Genomic DNA, 13120 nt, shown 5'->3' with positions numbered 1-13120 from the left:
AAATTATGTATGTACATGTGTGTATATTGTAACCAAAGATACAAAAAAAAAAAAAAAAAAAAACAATGAAAACTGTGCTAAATAGTTGTACATTCCTTAACAAATCATAAATAAAATGTTATAGGGATGCCTAATATGTATTTATTTTTATGGTAACAGGGCTACTCTTTAAAAAAGTGAAGCATATTATAATTTGGTTTTCTACTAAAACAATATTTTAACGATCTCCAGTTGAACCAAATAATACATTTATGGTATAAATTATTATTTTTTTTAATTTTGAAGAGATTTTGTTAAAAATATATATTTTAAGTAAGAACATTATTCTTATTATCTAATTACACATTAGCAGTAACAACTTGGAACAGTTACAGTTGTATCTCAGATCTGTAAAGCATGAAAATAATGTATAAACTGCTAACCTTGAGACCTCATGAACTCCAGTATATTCCTGAAGACTCTATGCCTCTGAAAACATCTTTTTAGTCTGTTGACATCTTCTTATTTTTTCCTTTAAAAAGAAAATTTGTTTCAATATGTATATAAGATTATATTTTCAAAGAGTAAAGCTAATTACAAAGTGTAAACACAATGACCTAGAGGAAAATCAATAGGTAGCTTGACATGTAGGTAAGGCATTAAATATCAAACTGAATGATCATATTGTACATAATTTAGAGCAGAAAAAATATCCATTTTAGAAGAACGTAGTAAACATCTAATCATCGATACACACTTTCATGCATTTATTTACCTGTTAATCAAATATTTCTATGAACAAGTTAAAGGCCTTCCATCTTATTAATCATCATTGAGTTAGATGTAAGTAACTTTGTAGTCTCCAGGAGATAGATTTGTATTTTTAAAACACACAAAAATCCAGGAAAATTTACCAAAATGTTATAGCTAAATAGTGTTGAAAATCACAATGAATATTTATTGCATTTTTTCATTTGCTTAAAGGGAAGTATTTAATCCTAAAAGTAACTCAAACATTAATACATTCTGGTGCTAAGATAACTTAGACTTAAAAAAATTAAACAAAAAAATTCTATAAAATAAACATGATTTAAGAAAAATCTTGTTTTTTAAAATTATAGTGCCATTATTCAAAATGATTAGTGCAATCATTTAAAGAGGTGATGAAATTCTGGTAGTAATTACACACTTTTATTTCCTCAGAATAATATGTATATAATCACTTTTTAAAAAGAATTAATGAACTTTCCATTCTAATATGTTAAGGTAAGTCAGTATGTCCACATACAAGTGTAAAAAATTTCTTAAAAAATAAGGTCAAGAAACTTGTAAAGTATGGTTCATTTATTGTGTTTCTACAATAGGCAGAAATCAACTATGTCTCACTGATCATAGACAACAATAGCTAATATAGAAATACGATAAATGGGTTACTTCAATGAAGAAATAGCCTGAGCAAGCAACTTATGCTGATGTTGTTCAAGCAAGCTTAAAATATCAAAAATCTTTAAGAAAAATAAAATTGTCTGAGGAAGACTATGTTTCCAGGAGCCTCTGTGTCCCTTTAAACTGTATGTGTATCTTCACGGATATGTCTGGATACACGAAATTAGAACAAACTACAATATCTGTAGTACAACAGTAGCACAGTGTTTTCAAATTGTGGTTGGAATTATAGAACTAATAGAGATTACTGAGTTCAGTTTGGTTCCAGAGAAACCCAGATTCAGTACAAGAACTTGAGAGATTTTTGAAAGATTTATTCAAATTCAATTTTAAGTATAATTTTAAATATCTTAAAATTCTGTTCAGAACATTACACTCAAATGATGACAAACTAAAGAGAACTGAAGCAATAACTTGCACCACCTGTTGCATTCACTTTGAGAAATATTTCAGAATACAACTTTTTCTGCCTCCACTGTTAATGATATATATCCTGAGATTGCAAGTCAAGCAATTAAAAATCAACAAGCAAGCCTGCTAACAGATCTCTACCTGCTTATAATGTGTCCATTAAATACAAACTTTAAAAAAAGTATTTGCAATTAAAACAAAATACTAAAAATAAATTACATGCTACATTGAATATGTCTATAAGTGTCATTTATAATCTCAAGTCAAATTTTCTTGTTAATGAAAATTAATTACATATTATTTAAATGTCATTTTTACCTGTTGAGCTATCATTTAAAGTTTTATCCTAAAAATACATATTTGCTGCTATAAAAAAGTGGGAAACTGCTATCTAGTTCAGTCTCCCTATTTTACAAATAAGAAAACTGACTACTATATATTTGAGACATGTAGCTAAATCTAAAAGAAGAACTTAAGATTTTTTTGACTACCAGTGGTTGAAATTAAATTTAAAACATAATTATATTTTACAACCAAATAAATAAGTCTTTCTTTAGGTATTTAAGGTAGCCTATTGAGAGAAGCAAAAGTATTAAGAAATCTAGTGATCTAAATTTACATACCTGCAATGAACCTGTAATTTATAAAGAAGCAAAGGACCCCTGGGCAATATAAAAGAGAGACTCAAACTGTTTGAAAGTCACAGACATAAAAATATGTTTGATAGACAACTAACTGAGGCCAGCCCAGCCTCAGGAGAGAGTCCATCACAAAGGAAGAATTCTGGAAGAACAAGTCACAGTCAACACATAGTTCCAAGTGTTGGGGATATGGGGACCACTGTCAGTTTAAGGCACAATGTACAGTAGTAGATGCTAGAAGAGACCATTCCAATTCAGCACCTTGATTGTGTGGATGTGACTTGGAGACATTGGTGTGTGAGACTGTGAGAAAGTGTGTGTGCACACATATGAAAGAAAGCATGTAAAGAGTTGTGGTGCTAAGATCTACACATCAACAGCACTCAGTCTGGGACCCAGGCAACTCTGCGGAGGAGTAATCCCTAGATATTGTACCTCAGGAAGATCTAGGGGCTGCTATTCTTCCGGCAGGCCCTCTGGGCACATCAGTGGTGGTCTACACAAGATCTGTGGGAACTGCCATTTTCCTGGTAACCTATGTCTATGAGTTGAATATTCCCAGCAGAGCCTGTTATACCACTTCTTGAATGGGATCCCATTCCTATCGGTGGCCTTAGCAGTGACAAGTGACATCTGGGACTGACTTGCAGATAAATATACCCATCCAAGGTACTCTGCAAAATATTCAAGGAGGGTGAAATTTATAAAAGACTCAGAACATGTATACTAATGTAAATGTAAAGCCATTTGTCCTCACACATCTTTTTTTGTGCTCATCTAAAGAGTACCCATTTCTGATTATGAGTTTTATGAAAAATAAAACATACATGAACTTAAATTATCATTTAAAAATGTGCACTTAACACTTATGGGTTCATATCTGGTCTTTTCTGATACCTGGGGTTCAACTGAGAAATTCCCTTAGAAATAGTTCTTTTTTTTTTTTTTAACTTTAAAAATTCCTGGGCCGGTCCGTTGGCTCAGGCTGTTAGAGCTCCATGCTCCTAACTCTGAAGGCTGCCGGTTCGATTCCCACATGGGCCAGTGGGCTCTCAACCACAAGGTTGCCAGTTCAATTCCTCGAGTCCTGCAAGGAATGGTGGGCTCCGCCCCTGCAACTAAAATTGAACATGGCACCTTGAGCTGAGCTGCCGCTGAGCTCCCAGATGGCTCAGTTGGTTGGAGTGCGTCCTCTCAACCACAAGGTTGCCAGTTCTATTCCTTGACTCCCGCATGGGATGGTGGACTGCGCCCCCTGCAACTAGCAATGGCAACTGGACCTAGAGCTGAGCTGCACCCTCCACAACTAAGGTTGAAAGGACAACAACTTGACTTGGAAAAAAGTCCTGGAAGTACATACTGTTCCCCAATAAAAGTCCTGTTCCCCTTCCCCAATTAAATCTTAAAAGAAAAAAAAGAAAAAATTCCTGCAGTATTTCAGGCCTAGAGGGAAAGGTGAACACCACCTCTCCTTGACCCAGGCCCCTTGGTTTCCCAGTTTCCCATGGACATTACTGCAATTCATCCTACAAATCCATCTATTCGGAGGGGCAAGGGGCAAGGCACCAGCTCATGTTTTTCACCGTGTTGTCTAAAGGGCACCTTTAGAAGGTCATTTAGGTACAAAGTTCTTGTTGGCGTGTTTTAACCAATAGCCATGCTAGACTTCACTGAGGTCCCTGAAGGTCACATCTCAAGGGTAGCCATCACTGAGCTATAACATCAGCTTGTTATTTTTAATGGACGATTCAATGATTAGCTATAAGGAAATACAACTTGTTTAAAATACTACTCTTATTGTGTTCCTGTCTTTTAAAAAATATATTTTTTGCAAATGCTGGGGTTTCAAGAATAAACTTTTTTCTCCCAGAATCACAGAATTTGAGACCTCTAAGCTGACCACTTCTGCATGTCTGGAAGTCTGGGTCATACCCGTCAAGGAGCACAAGTGAAGAAATGTGAATTTCCTGCTCAGTGTTTCTAAGGTGATAATAAGACTTATAAGTTCAATAGTTTAATTGCATTTGCAATTGCGACGCAAACTATCGTATTGCATAGTTAATATGCCTGCAACAAGCAAAAGCATCATTCATTCTGAAGGACAGCTCCCTGACTGTAGCAGCAAAGAGCCTAGAGCAAAGAAATCTAACAGGAAAGATCAATCTGCCATGTAAAGTTTGACCCTATTTTTTAAGAGACTAAAACCTCACTGACAGTCACATCGATTCCACTTAGAATTATTTTGTAAGTAACAGTTCCACTTCAATTCTGTACCTTCACTCACATGCTGAAGTGCAGTTATCAAAATATACAGAACCCTTCATCCACTCATTTAACAAACAATAAAACATAAATTTCCATTTTTTCCTAACATGTGCTGAAGTGTAATAATCAATATCACATGATCAAAAAAGTTTCTAAAGTGATAATAGTACTTAGTCATTCTATTTCAGTAAAGTGGACAAGTTATTGAAACAAATTAAATCAGTCCTAGTTAGGCTATTTATATATCAGATAGTCCCCACTGGGTTCTTCTACTCAATCAGCTGTGTTTGAATGTATGCAGACAGTTCTCTAAAATTGTTCAGTTAGATCTCTGTGTAAAGTCATGGGAAAACATATAACCGTAAGTACTGGGAATTTGCATGAATTGTAACAGAATATAAGTGAAACATTAGTTAAAAAAATTAAAGACATGAAGTAGATAATGTCCCAAAATACTGTACATTAGCAAGACTGCACCAAGAAGAGGTGCAAACCTGACTGGATAGATTATCATAAAAGGCATTGAAGAGGTGTTTCAGGTTCTACCATCGCATGGACACAGTATCAGCAAGGTACAGGGAAGCCTTAAAAGAACATTTACAACAAGAGTCTCCCAATTGCTTAGATCATATACTTCACCAGTAAAAAAGCTTCTTGACTTCTACATACTTTTCACTCACCCCATTCAGGTTCACACTGCCCCACTTACCCAATTTAGGGTCCATCATTAATCATGGTAGTCACTCCCTTGCATACGATCTCGTATACACTCACAAGGCCTTTCTCTCTCTTCTTCAAATCAATGTGACAAAAAAATTAGAAAATAAAAAATCACCTAAGTAAGTTCACCTGTCGTCCTACTATGAGCCTGCCCCTAGTAGCTGAACAGATGATTATTAACTAGAGAAATGTAGAATATTGCATTACTGGCATAACTATTGATACATGATAAAGACTTCAAGAGAGTCCCCAGTAGTGCCTGACAATCTTATCACATTTTCCATATTAATTCTTGTTCAACTCTAATTCCATGAAAAGAGTCAGTCACCTATATTCCTTTACAATTCTTCAACATTTTTCCCATCTTGTCTCTTTATGATATTGCTTCTAAGAAAATTGGAAGAAGCATGGTTCAATTTCCTCTTCTCATCACTATATCCTGTACATCCTTGATATCTGTACCCATATAATCAGCCTTCAACCCTGTTATAATGGAGAAGTTGTTGCTTCTCCCACCTAAGGTCAACCCCTTCTTTTAAGCCTCAGTTTCCATTTCCTTTCGCCAATTTTAGGTTTTTGCTACTTCAATTATCCCCTTTCTCTTCTGCATTGTCATTTTTTCTCCATTTTACTAGACAATTTCTATCTATCTGCAAATATGTTGTAATATCTCCCAACTTAAAAAAAAAAAATTCCTTTACATCAGTTCCCCATCTCACTAACACCTTATTTCTCCATTCTATTTTATAGCAAATCCCCAAAAGAGGGCATTCTCCATTCCTCAGATAAAATTCTGTATTGAACTCTCCAAAATTCATTTTTACAGTTCCACTGAAATAGTAATATCAAAGTCAGCTGTGAACTTGGATATTGCCAAATCCAATGGTAAATTTTTAGTCCTGATCTTTCTTAATATCTCAAGAGACTTTGACTCAATCACTTTCATTTACTTGAAACATTTCTTTACTTGGCTTCTAGGACACCATGCATGAGGTAGGCTCGTCTACCTCATTTGCTGCCCTTTCTCAATCCCCTTGCCTGATTTCTCCCATTCTTACCGACCTCTATATCCTTTAGTGGACTGACACTCCTTCTCTTATCTAAGTCTTTCCTGGGAAAGCAGATCCTATGTCTTTAAATACCACCATTTATGTATGACTCCCAAATCTCATCTCTGAGTTTGAGATTCTTATATCCTCTGCCTACTTTACTCTATAGCTCCACTTGAATAGCTAATAGGCTTTACAAACTTAACTTGTAAAATAATAACAAAAATGAAAGAAAGAAAAACCATAGTCCAGATTTTCTCCTTTACCTCAGTCTTTCCCATTTCAGTAAATGGTATCATTATTTACCGAGTGACTCGTACTAAAGTCCTAGCTCCTTGAGAAATGGTTTATTTCTCAAGAATTGCAGCAGGATAGATACAAGATGAACCTGCAGCATCTTATAGTGATGGGAAGTAAGGAAAGAAAAAAAAAGAGGCACAGCAAAAGGACACAGAACCTACCCGAAAAAACTCTCAATGGTTAAAGTTGGAATAATTTAAGCAATAAAAATTAATGATATTATTAGATTATAACCCAAAGAATAAAAATGAATATTTATGAGTCTATATTGACATAAATAAAGACTGAATAAATAAATAAGAGATAAGGAACAAAGCTTCCTTACAAAAGAATTCCAAACATATGCAGATACCCTCCCTACTTCAAGAAGTGGAGCTTGATCCCCACCCCCACCTTAAGTGTGAGCTGTATTTAGTAAGTTGCTTCCAAAGAACAGATTATGGTAAAATAAAAATAGTAATGTTACAGTGGAGAACCCTAGCAGACACCATGTTAATCAAATGACTAACAATATCACCAGTGATACATCATGCTGATATCATTAACTCTCTGATATGATTAAATAAAAAGTATACTTCACTTCTGTAGTATCCTCCACCCAGATCCATAACCCCAGTCGAATCATGAGAAAACACCAGAGAAAAAGAAATGTAAGGAATAATCTATCTGTATTTGTCAAAATAGTCAAGGTCATGAAAAGGAAAGACTGAGAAACTGCCACCAGTGAGAAGAAACTGATGAGATGTGATGACTACATTTGATGTGGTACCCTTGAATAGATCTTAGAATAGGAAAAGGACATTTGTGGATAAACTCTGAACTCTGAAATGAGTCTAGTTTTCTGAACTCTGAAATGGTATATAGTTAATCGTACTATATACCAATGTTAGTTTCTTTGTTTGGGTAAGTGTACCATGTTGTGTAAGATGTTAACATCGGGGAAGCTGAGCAAAGGATCTGTGGGAACATCTCTGTGCTATTTTTGCAATTTTTCCAATAATCTAAAATTATTGCAAAGTAAAAATTTAGTTTAAAAAGCCTAGGAATTCATTTTTATCTCTTTCTTTTAAACCCCACATCCAAACAATCAGTCTCTTCGTCAGGGGTGTCCAAACTTTTTTCAACGTTTTTCACCAAGGGCCATATGCGGTAAAAGATACAAACAGCCGGGCCACTCACTCGAGGTGAAGTATGTATTGCCTCACCTGGTTTATTTAAGTAAACTAAATATATTTTTGGAATTTGCTGCGGGCCAATACAAAATGGATTGCGGGCCGCAGTTTGGACTCCCCTGCTTTAAGATATATCCTGAATTTGACCATTTCTCATCAAGTCCCCACATCTCTCGCTTCTCCTACCTGACAATAACCTCCCACTTGGTATCTTTGTCTTCTCCTTTGGCTCCCCCATTGCCTATTCAAACAAGTTTAAGCTCTTTACTGACATCTCACATTTGCTCTTCTATCTCTCTAGAAGTCTCTTTCCATTCCACATATTGCATGGCCTCCTCCCTCACTTCATCATGTCTCTATCAAAATAGAATTTTTTTGGAGAAGCCTCTTACTACCATCTTCTTTAAAATAGCCACCCCTATTCCTAAATCCTAACCTTGCTTTATTTTTCTTCATAGCATATTTATGACATTATCATATTACTCACTTATTAGTTTATTATTCTTCTTGACTAGCAATGTAAACATCATGATGGCAGGGAATTTATCTTGTTGAATGAGCAAATAAACACCTATTGCTTGCGACTTATGGGTGAAAGTGTAATTGCACCCAAAGCTGGTAGAAGTATGGGTTTTGCTGCCTTTCTGAAGAAGCAATATACCAATATCTATTGAGTCAATTTTCCTACTCTGAGAAATCCATCCCATAAAAAGTAAAGCACCAGTATGCAAAGTCATTTTCAAAAGAACATGCATCACAGCCTTGCTCATAAACATAAAAACTGAGCTGAAACAAATGAATGCTCATAGGGGAGAGATTGATTAAAATGTGATATTTCCATACCTTGGAATATTTTGCAGCCATTAAAAAGAATAAAATAAGATCTATAACAAATAACACAGAAAATTTCCATAAAGTATTATTCAATTAAAAAAAAGATGAAGAAAAATTTACATATGGTTCATTTTGAAAAAAAATAGTTGTGGGAATATGTATGTATGTTTATCTATGAATATGATATTAAAAATATAAAAGAATATTAACTAGGTCAATAAGAGTTACCTACCAGAGCAAGAGATATGGATGAAGGACAAAGGGGAAAGAGAGGGAAAAGCCAAGCAAAATAAAAAGAGAGAAAAAAGAAGGGAGAAAGGGAGGAAGACAGAAGATTAAACAAATTCTGTGATATGATATTTATGACCTCACATAAAAATTCATCATGCATGTCTACATTAAAGAGAATTATTCAGGGAAATCAATTTTGAAGCATAAAAATTTGTTTGGACATTGGGCCCACATTTTTTTTCAGGCAGAAACCAACTTTTAAATATCAAATTGATTGCCGGGCTCCTTAATTTCAGAGAAAAATAGAAAATCGCTGCTAGAATTGATCAGATTCCCAGGAAATGCATAAATTCTTACAGATGGCCTTAGGAACACAGCTAAACTGCAGAGTGTTAGTCAATGTACTTTCATGCTCAGCTGCAGAAAATAGAAATCAAACCTAAAAAAAGAAAAATCAGTATCTACTGACAAGAATAAAAAAGGAAGATCTTTCCAGCATTTGTTCTCTCAAGTTTTAATGGAGCAGCCTACGCACTGTATCTGTCTTAATTGTGATGGGCATTTTCCCTCTTGGAAACCAGAGGGTTACTGTCCCACAGGGTAGAAATGCCTGAATAAAGTCTTGAATTATTGGTGGGGCTAGCCTGAAAACTTTCATTCTCTTTTAAAAACTGAGGAACAAGTCAGACTTTCTGTCATATAAGAATATGTCCTTACCTCCTGTGCCACAATAAGATGTAAGAAAGCCTCCCAAAGATTCCCCTCTAGAGAGTGCCCAGCATCTAATATTTAATAAATGTTTTTTTTTAACTTCTTTACATTTCAGACACATTGCATGCTGTGGCAGAGTGATCTGGCGCCAAATTGGTCTGCCTGTAACATCATAGAGCACATGGTTCCAATATCAAGTTTAAAGTGTGGATAAAGGAAAGTTGGATCCATTCTGGACATACGATGGATTTCATTACAGAAGTCTATCTGCATATAGACTTCAAGGTAGATGACTTTACAATCAAGTGAATTTACCATAAGGTGAATACTGAATGAACTCTGGGTGAATATGTTTAAAAACATGATGAGAGAAAGGCAGAGTCAATGCAGTTGGGAGAGAAATATTAGTGGCATGGTAACATAATAAAAAGTGCATAGGCTCTAGACTACCAAAAACACAGGTTGACATCTTTCTGATGTTTTTCATCTTTCTTACCCCTGTGACTTTGGGCAAATTACTTAACATGAGTTTCTCCATCTGTTAAATGGGCATATGAACTCTGGTTTTGTATTTTGTAAGGAAGATAAGTAAGGCATTTAAAACAATATGTGACTCATAGCAGATCTTTAATGTGTTAATTCTCTTTATTAACCATAAAAAGGTAAAAAAGGACAGAATAGGATAGGATCTTTAGAAATATTAAAGTCAATTGGTGTGAGACAGTTTCACTATTCATTTATGAAGAATTTTATTGTATATTATAGTGCTGTTTTCAGAAAATAATTTAGATCTTCATGTTTATTAACTATGGGATGAAAATGAATTATTAATATGGTAGCCATTATTATTGGTCGTCCAATATATTTTTAATCCTCCCATTTTTGTTCTGGTATCATACTCTACATCTCATTACTCTTATTACAAAAGTGATAAATGAATGAGATCTAGCCAATCAAAGGACCTCATACCTTGGCCACTTATTGGTTTAGTGAAAGGCCTGTGACCAAAGCTAGGGTTATCAGTCAGGGTTCAGTTCAGAAAAGAGTCAATACTATGTGATCCAATGGAAGGAATTTCATATAGTGAACTAGATATAAAGTTGGTGTTTTGTTGTTGTTGTTATTGTTTTCTTTCTTTTATTTTTAAAGACCTGTGATGCCAAACAAAACAGAGAAAACAAAGGAACTCAGAGATTAGCAACAATAGGAAGATGCTTACACCCGTCTACCTGGAGGCACAAAGGAAGGAGTGATGTCACTAGAGCTCAAGACCTGGTGCTTCCCGGTGAGAGCCAGATCTGTGAGGGAGGCTGCTGCTGCGTGGGGGCTGTGACCATAAAAGCAGTGTTATTACAGCAAGGGCTGGAACCAGAGAGAAGCTGCAGTGACCACTGGAAGGAGATACCACCTGATGCATGGATGAGTGGGTTGGAATACTCTGGTTTATCCCTTCATCCTGCTTCCCATTGTCCCACTAGTGCCTTTTATTAGCTAAATCCATATGAAGTCAGAGGAAATGCAATTTTCAGAGGAAGGGCAAGACTGGACCTGAACACAAGTGGACAGACACATAACTGACACATTAAGAAAATCCTCACAAAGACATCAGATATTTCACCATTTATACTGTTGGAGCCAGAAGTGGCAAGACACTGCTCCTTAACTTCAAGATCACAATGCTAGGAAGATGTATATGTCTCGTATGCGGAGGCACATAGTCTTTTACAGATCATTAGGAAAAGCTATAACCTCATATGCAGTAGGAGAAAATGAGGACTTCCCATCAAAGAAGAGACACAAATAACAGGGGCTCGGGAGGGTACCTGAGGTTGTCATTTGAGCCCCAGACCATTTTTTCTTGATATGACCCTTGTCTTTCTCAGTTACATAAACTAAGATACCTTTTCTTTATTTAAGCTAGATTGTGTAGGGCTTTTTTCACTTGCAATAAAAAGCCTTGACTAATATGACCATGTTCATTAACTAAATACTTTAAAGAGATGCTAGGATAAATGCCGAATGTCACCACTAAACAAAATGAAATTAAAGAATGGATATACAGAAAGAGAAATTAAGAAAACAATCCCATTTACAACTGCATCAAAAAATGAAATAAAATACTTAGGAATAAATTTAACCAAGAAAGTAAAAGACCTGTACTCAGAAAATTATAAGACATTGAAGAGAGAAATTAAAGAAGATACATATGGAAACACATACCATGCTCATGGATAGGAAAGAATTAATAAAGTTAAAATGTCCATACCCAGATGTTTATATATTACTCTGTCCATACCCAGAGCAATATAAAAATACAACGCAATTCCCTATCAAAATACCAATGGCATTTTTCACAGAACTAGAATAATCCAAAAATTTATATGGAACCATAAAAGACCCTGAATAGGGTGACCGGTTGTCTCAGTGGTTAGAGCATGGTCCTCATAATACCAAGGTCGCTGGGTCGAGTCCCACATGGACCAGTGAGAAACAATGGCTTAAGCTTGGAGCTGAGCTGCCGATGGGCAGCCGGTTTGCACAGTGGTTAGAGCACGGTGCTCATAATACCAAGGTTGCTAGTTCGAGTCCCACATGGGCCAGTAAGCTGTGCCCTCCACAACTAGACTGAAAAAAACAAAAACAACGACTTAACTTGGAGCTGAGCTGCGCCCCTTACAACTAGATTGAGAAGAAGCAACTTGACGTGGAGCTGATGGGTCCTGGAAAAACACACTAATATTCCCCAATTAAAAATAAATAAATACATAAAAGACCCTGAATAGCCAGCAATCCTGAGAAAGAAGAACAAAGCTGGAGTTATCATGTTACCTGACAACAAATTATACTACAAATCTATAGTAATCAAAAAAGCATGGTATTGACACAAAAACAGACACACAGATCAATGGAACAGAATAGAGAACCCAGAACTAAATCTATGCCTATATGGTTATATAATCTATGACAAAGAAAGCAAGAATTTACATTGGGATAAAGACAGTCTATTTAATAAATAATGCTGGGGAAGCTGGACAGATACAGGCAAAAAAATGAAACTGAATCACCTTCTTATACCATATACAAGAATAAACTCAAAATGGATTAAAGACTTAAATGTAAGACCTGAAACCATAACACTCCTAGAAGAAAATATAGAAAGTAAACTCTCACACATTTCTCTTAGTAATATTTTTACTGATATATCTTCTTGGTCAAGGGAAACAAAATTTAAATAAATCAATGGGAGTATATAAAACTGAAAACTTATTTTGCAGCAAAGGAAACCATCAACAAAACAAAAAGACATCCTACTGAATGGGAGAAAATATTTGGCAATGATACATATGATAAAGCATTAATA

The 13120-nt window shown here is 35.3% G+C and overlaps 1 protein-coding gene across 2 annotated transcripts in view; it reads right to left on the bottom strand.

Annotated features, from left to right (window-relative positions):
* The window catches only part of CSRNP3 (cysteine and serine rich nuclear protein 3), a 192821-nt gene that overhangs the window by 148718 nt on the left and 30983 nt on the right, over positions 1-13120 (bottom strand). Inside the window, exon 3 of one of the 2 annotated variants that reach the window (XM_019727331.2) lies at positions 423-511. The exons of the other annotated variant lie outside the window; for it this stretch is intronic. Within the exon in view, the coding sequence (XP_019582890.2) occupies positions 423-435 (13 nt within the window). The 5' untranslated portion in view covers positions 436-511. The remainder of the gene's footprint in view (positions 1-422; positions 512-13120) is intronic. 2 annotated transcript variants of the gene reach the window in all.

Source organism: Rhinolophus sinicus, linkage group LG01, assembly GCF_036562045.2.
Source record: "Rhinolophus sinicus isolate RSC01 linkage group LG01, ASM3656204v1, whole genome shotgun sequence".
Classification (NCBI taxonomy): Eukaryota; Metazoa; Chordata; class Mammalia; order Chiroptera; family Rhinolophidae; genus Rhinolophus; species Rhinolophus sinicus.
Note: the sequence above shows the minus strand (reverse complement) of the source record. Positions and strands in the feature narration are given on the sequence as shown.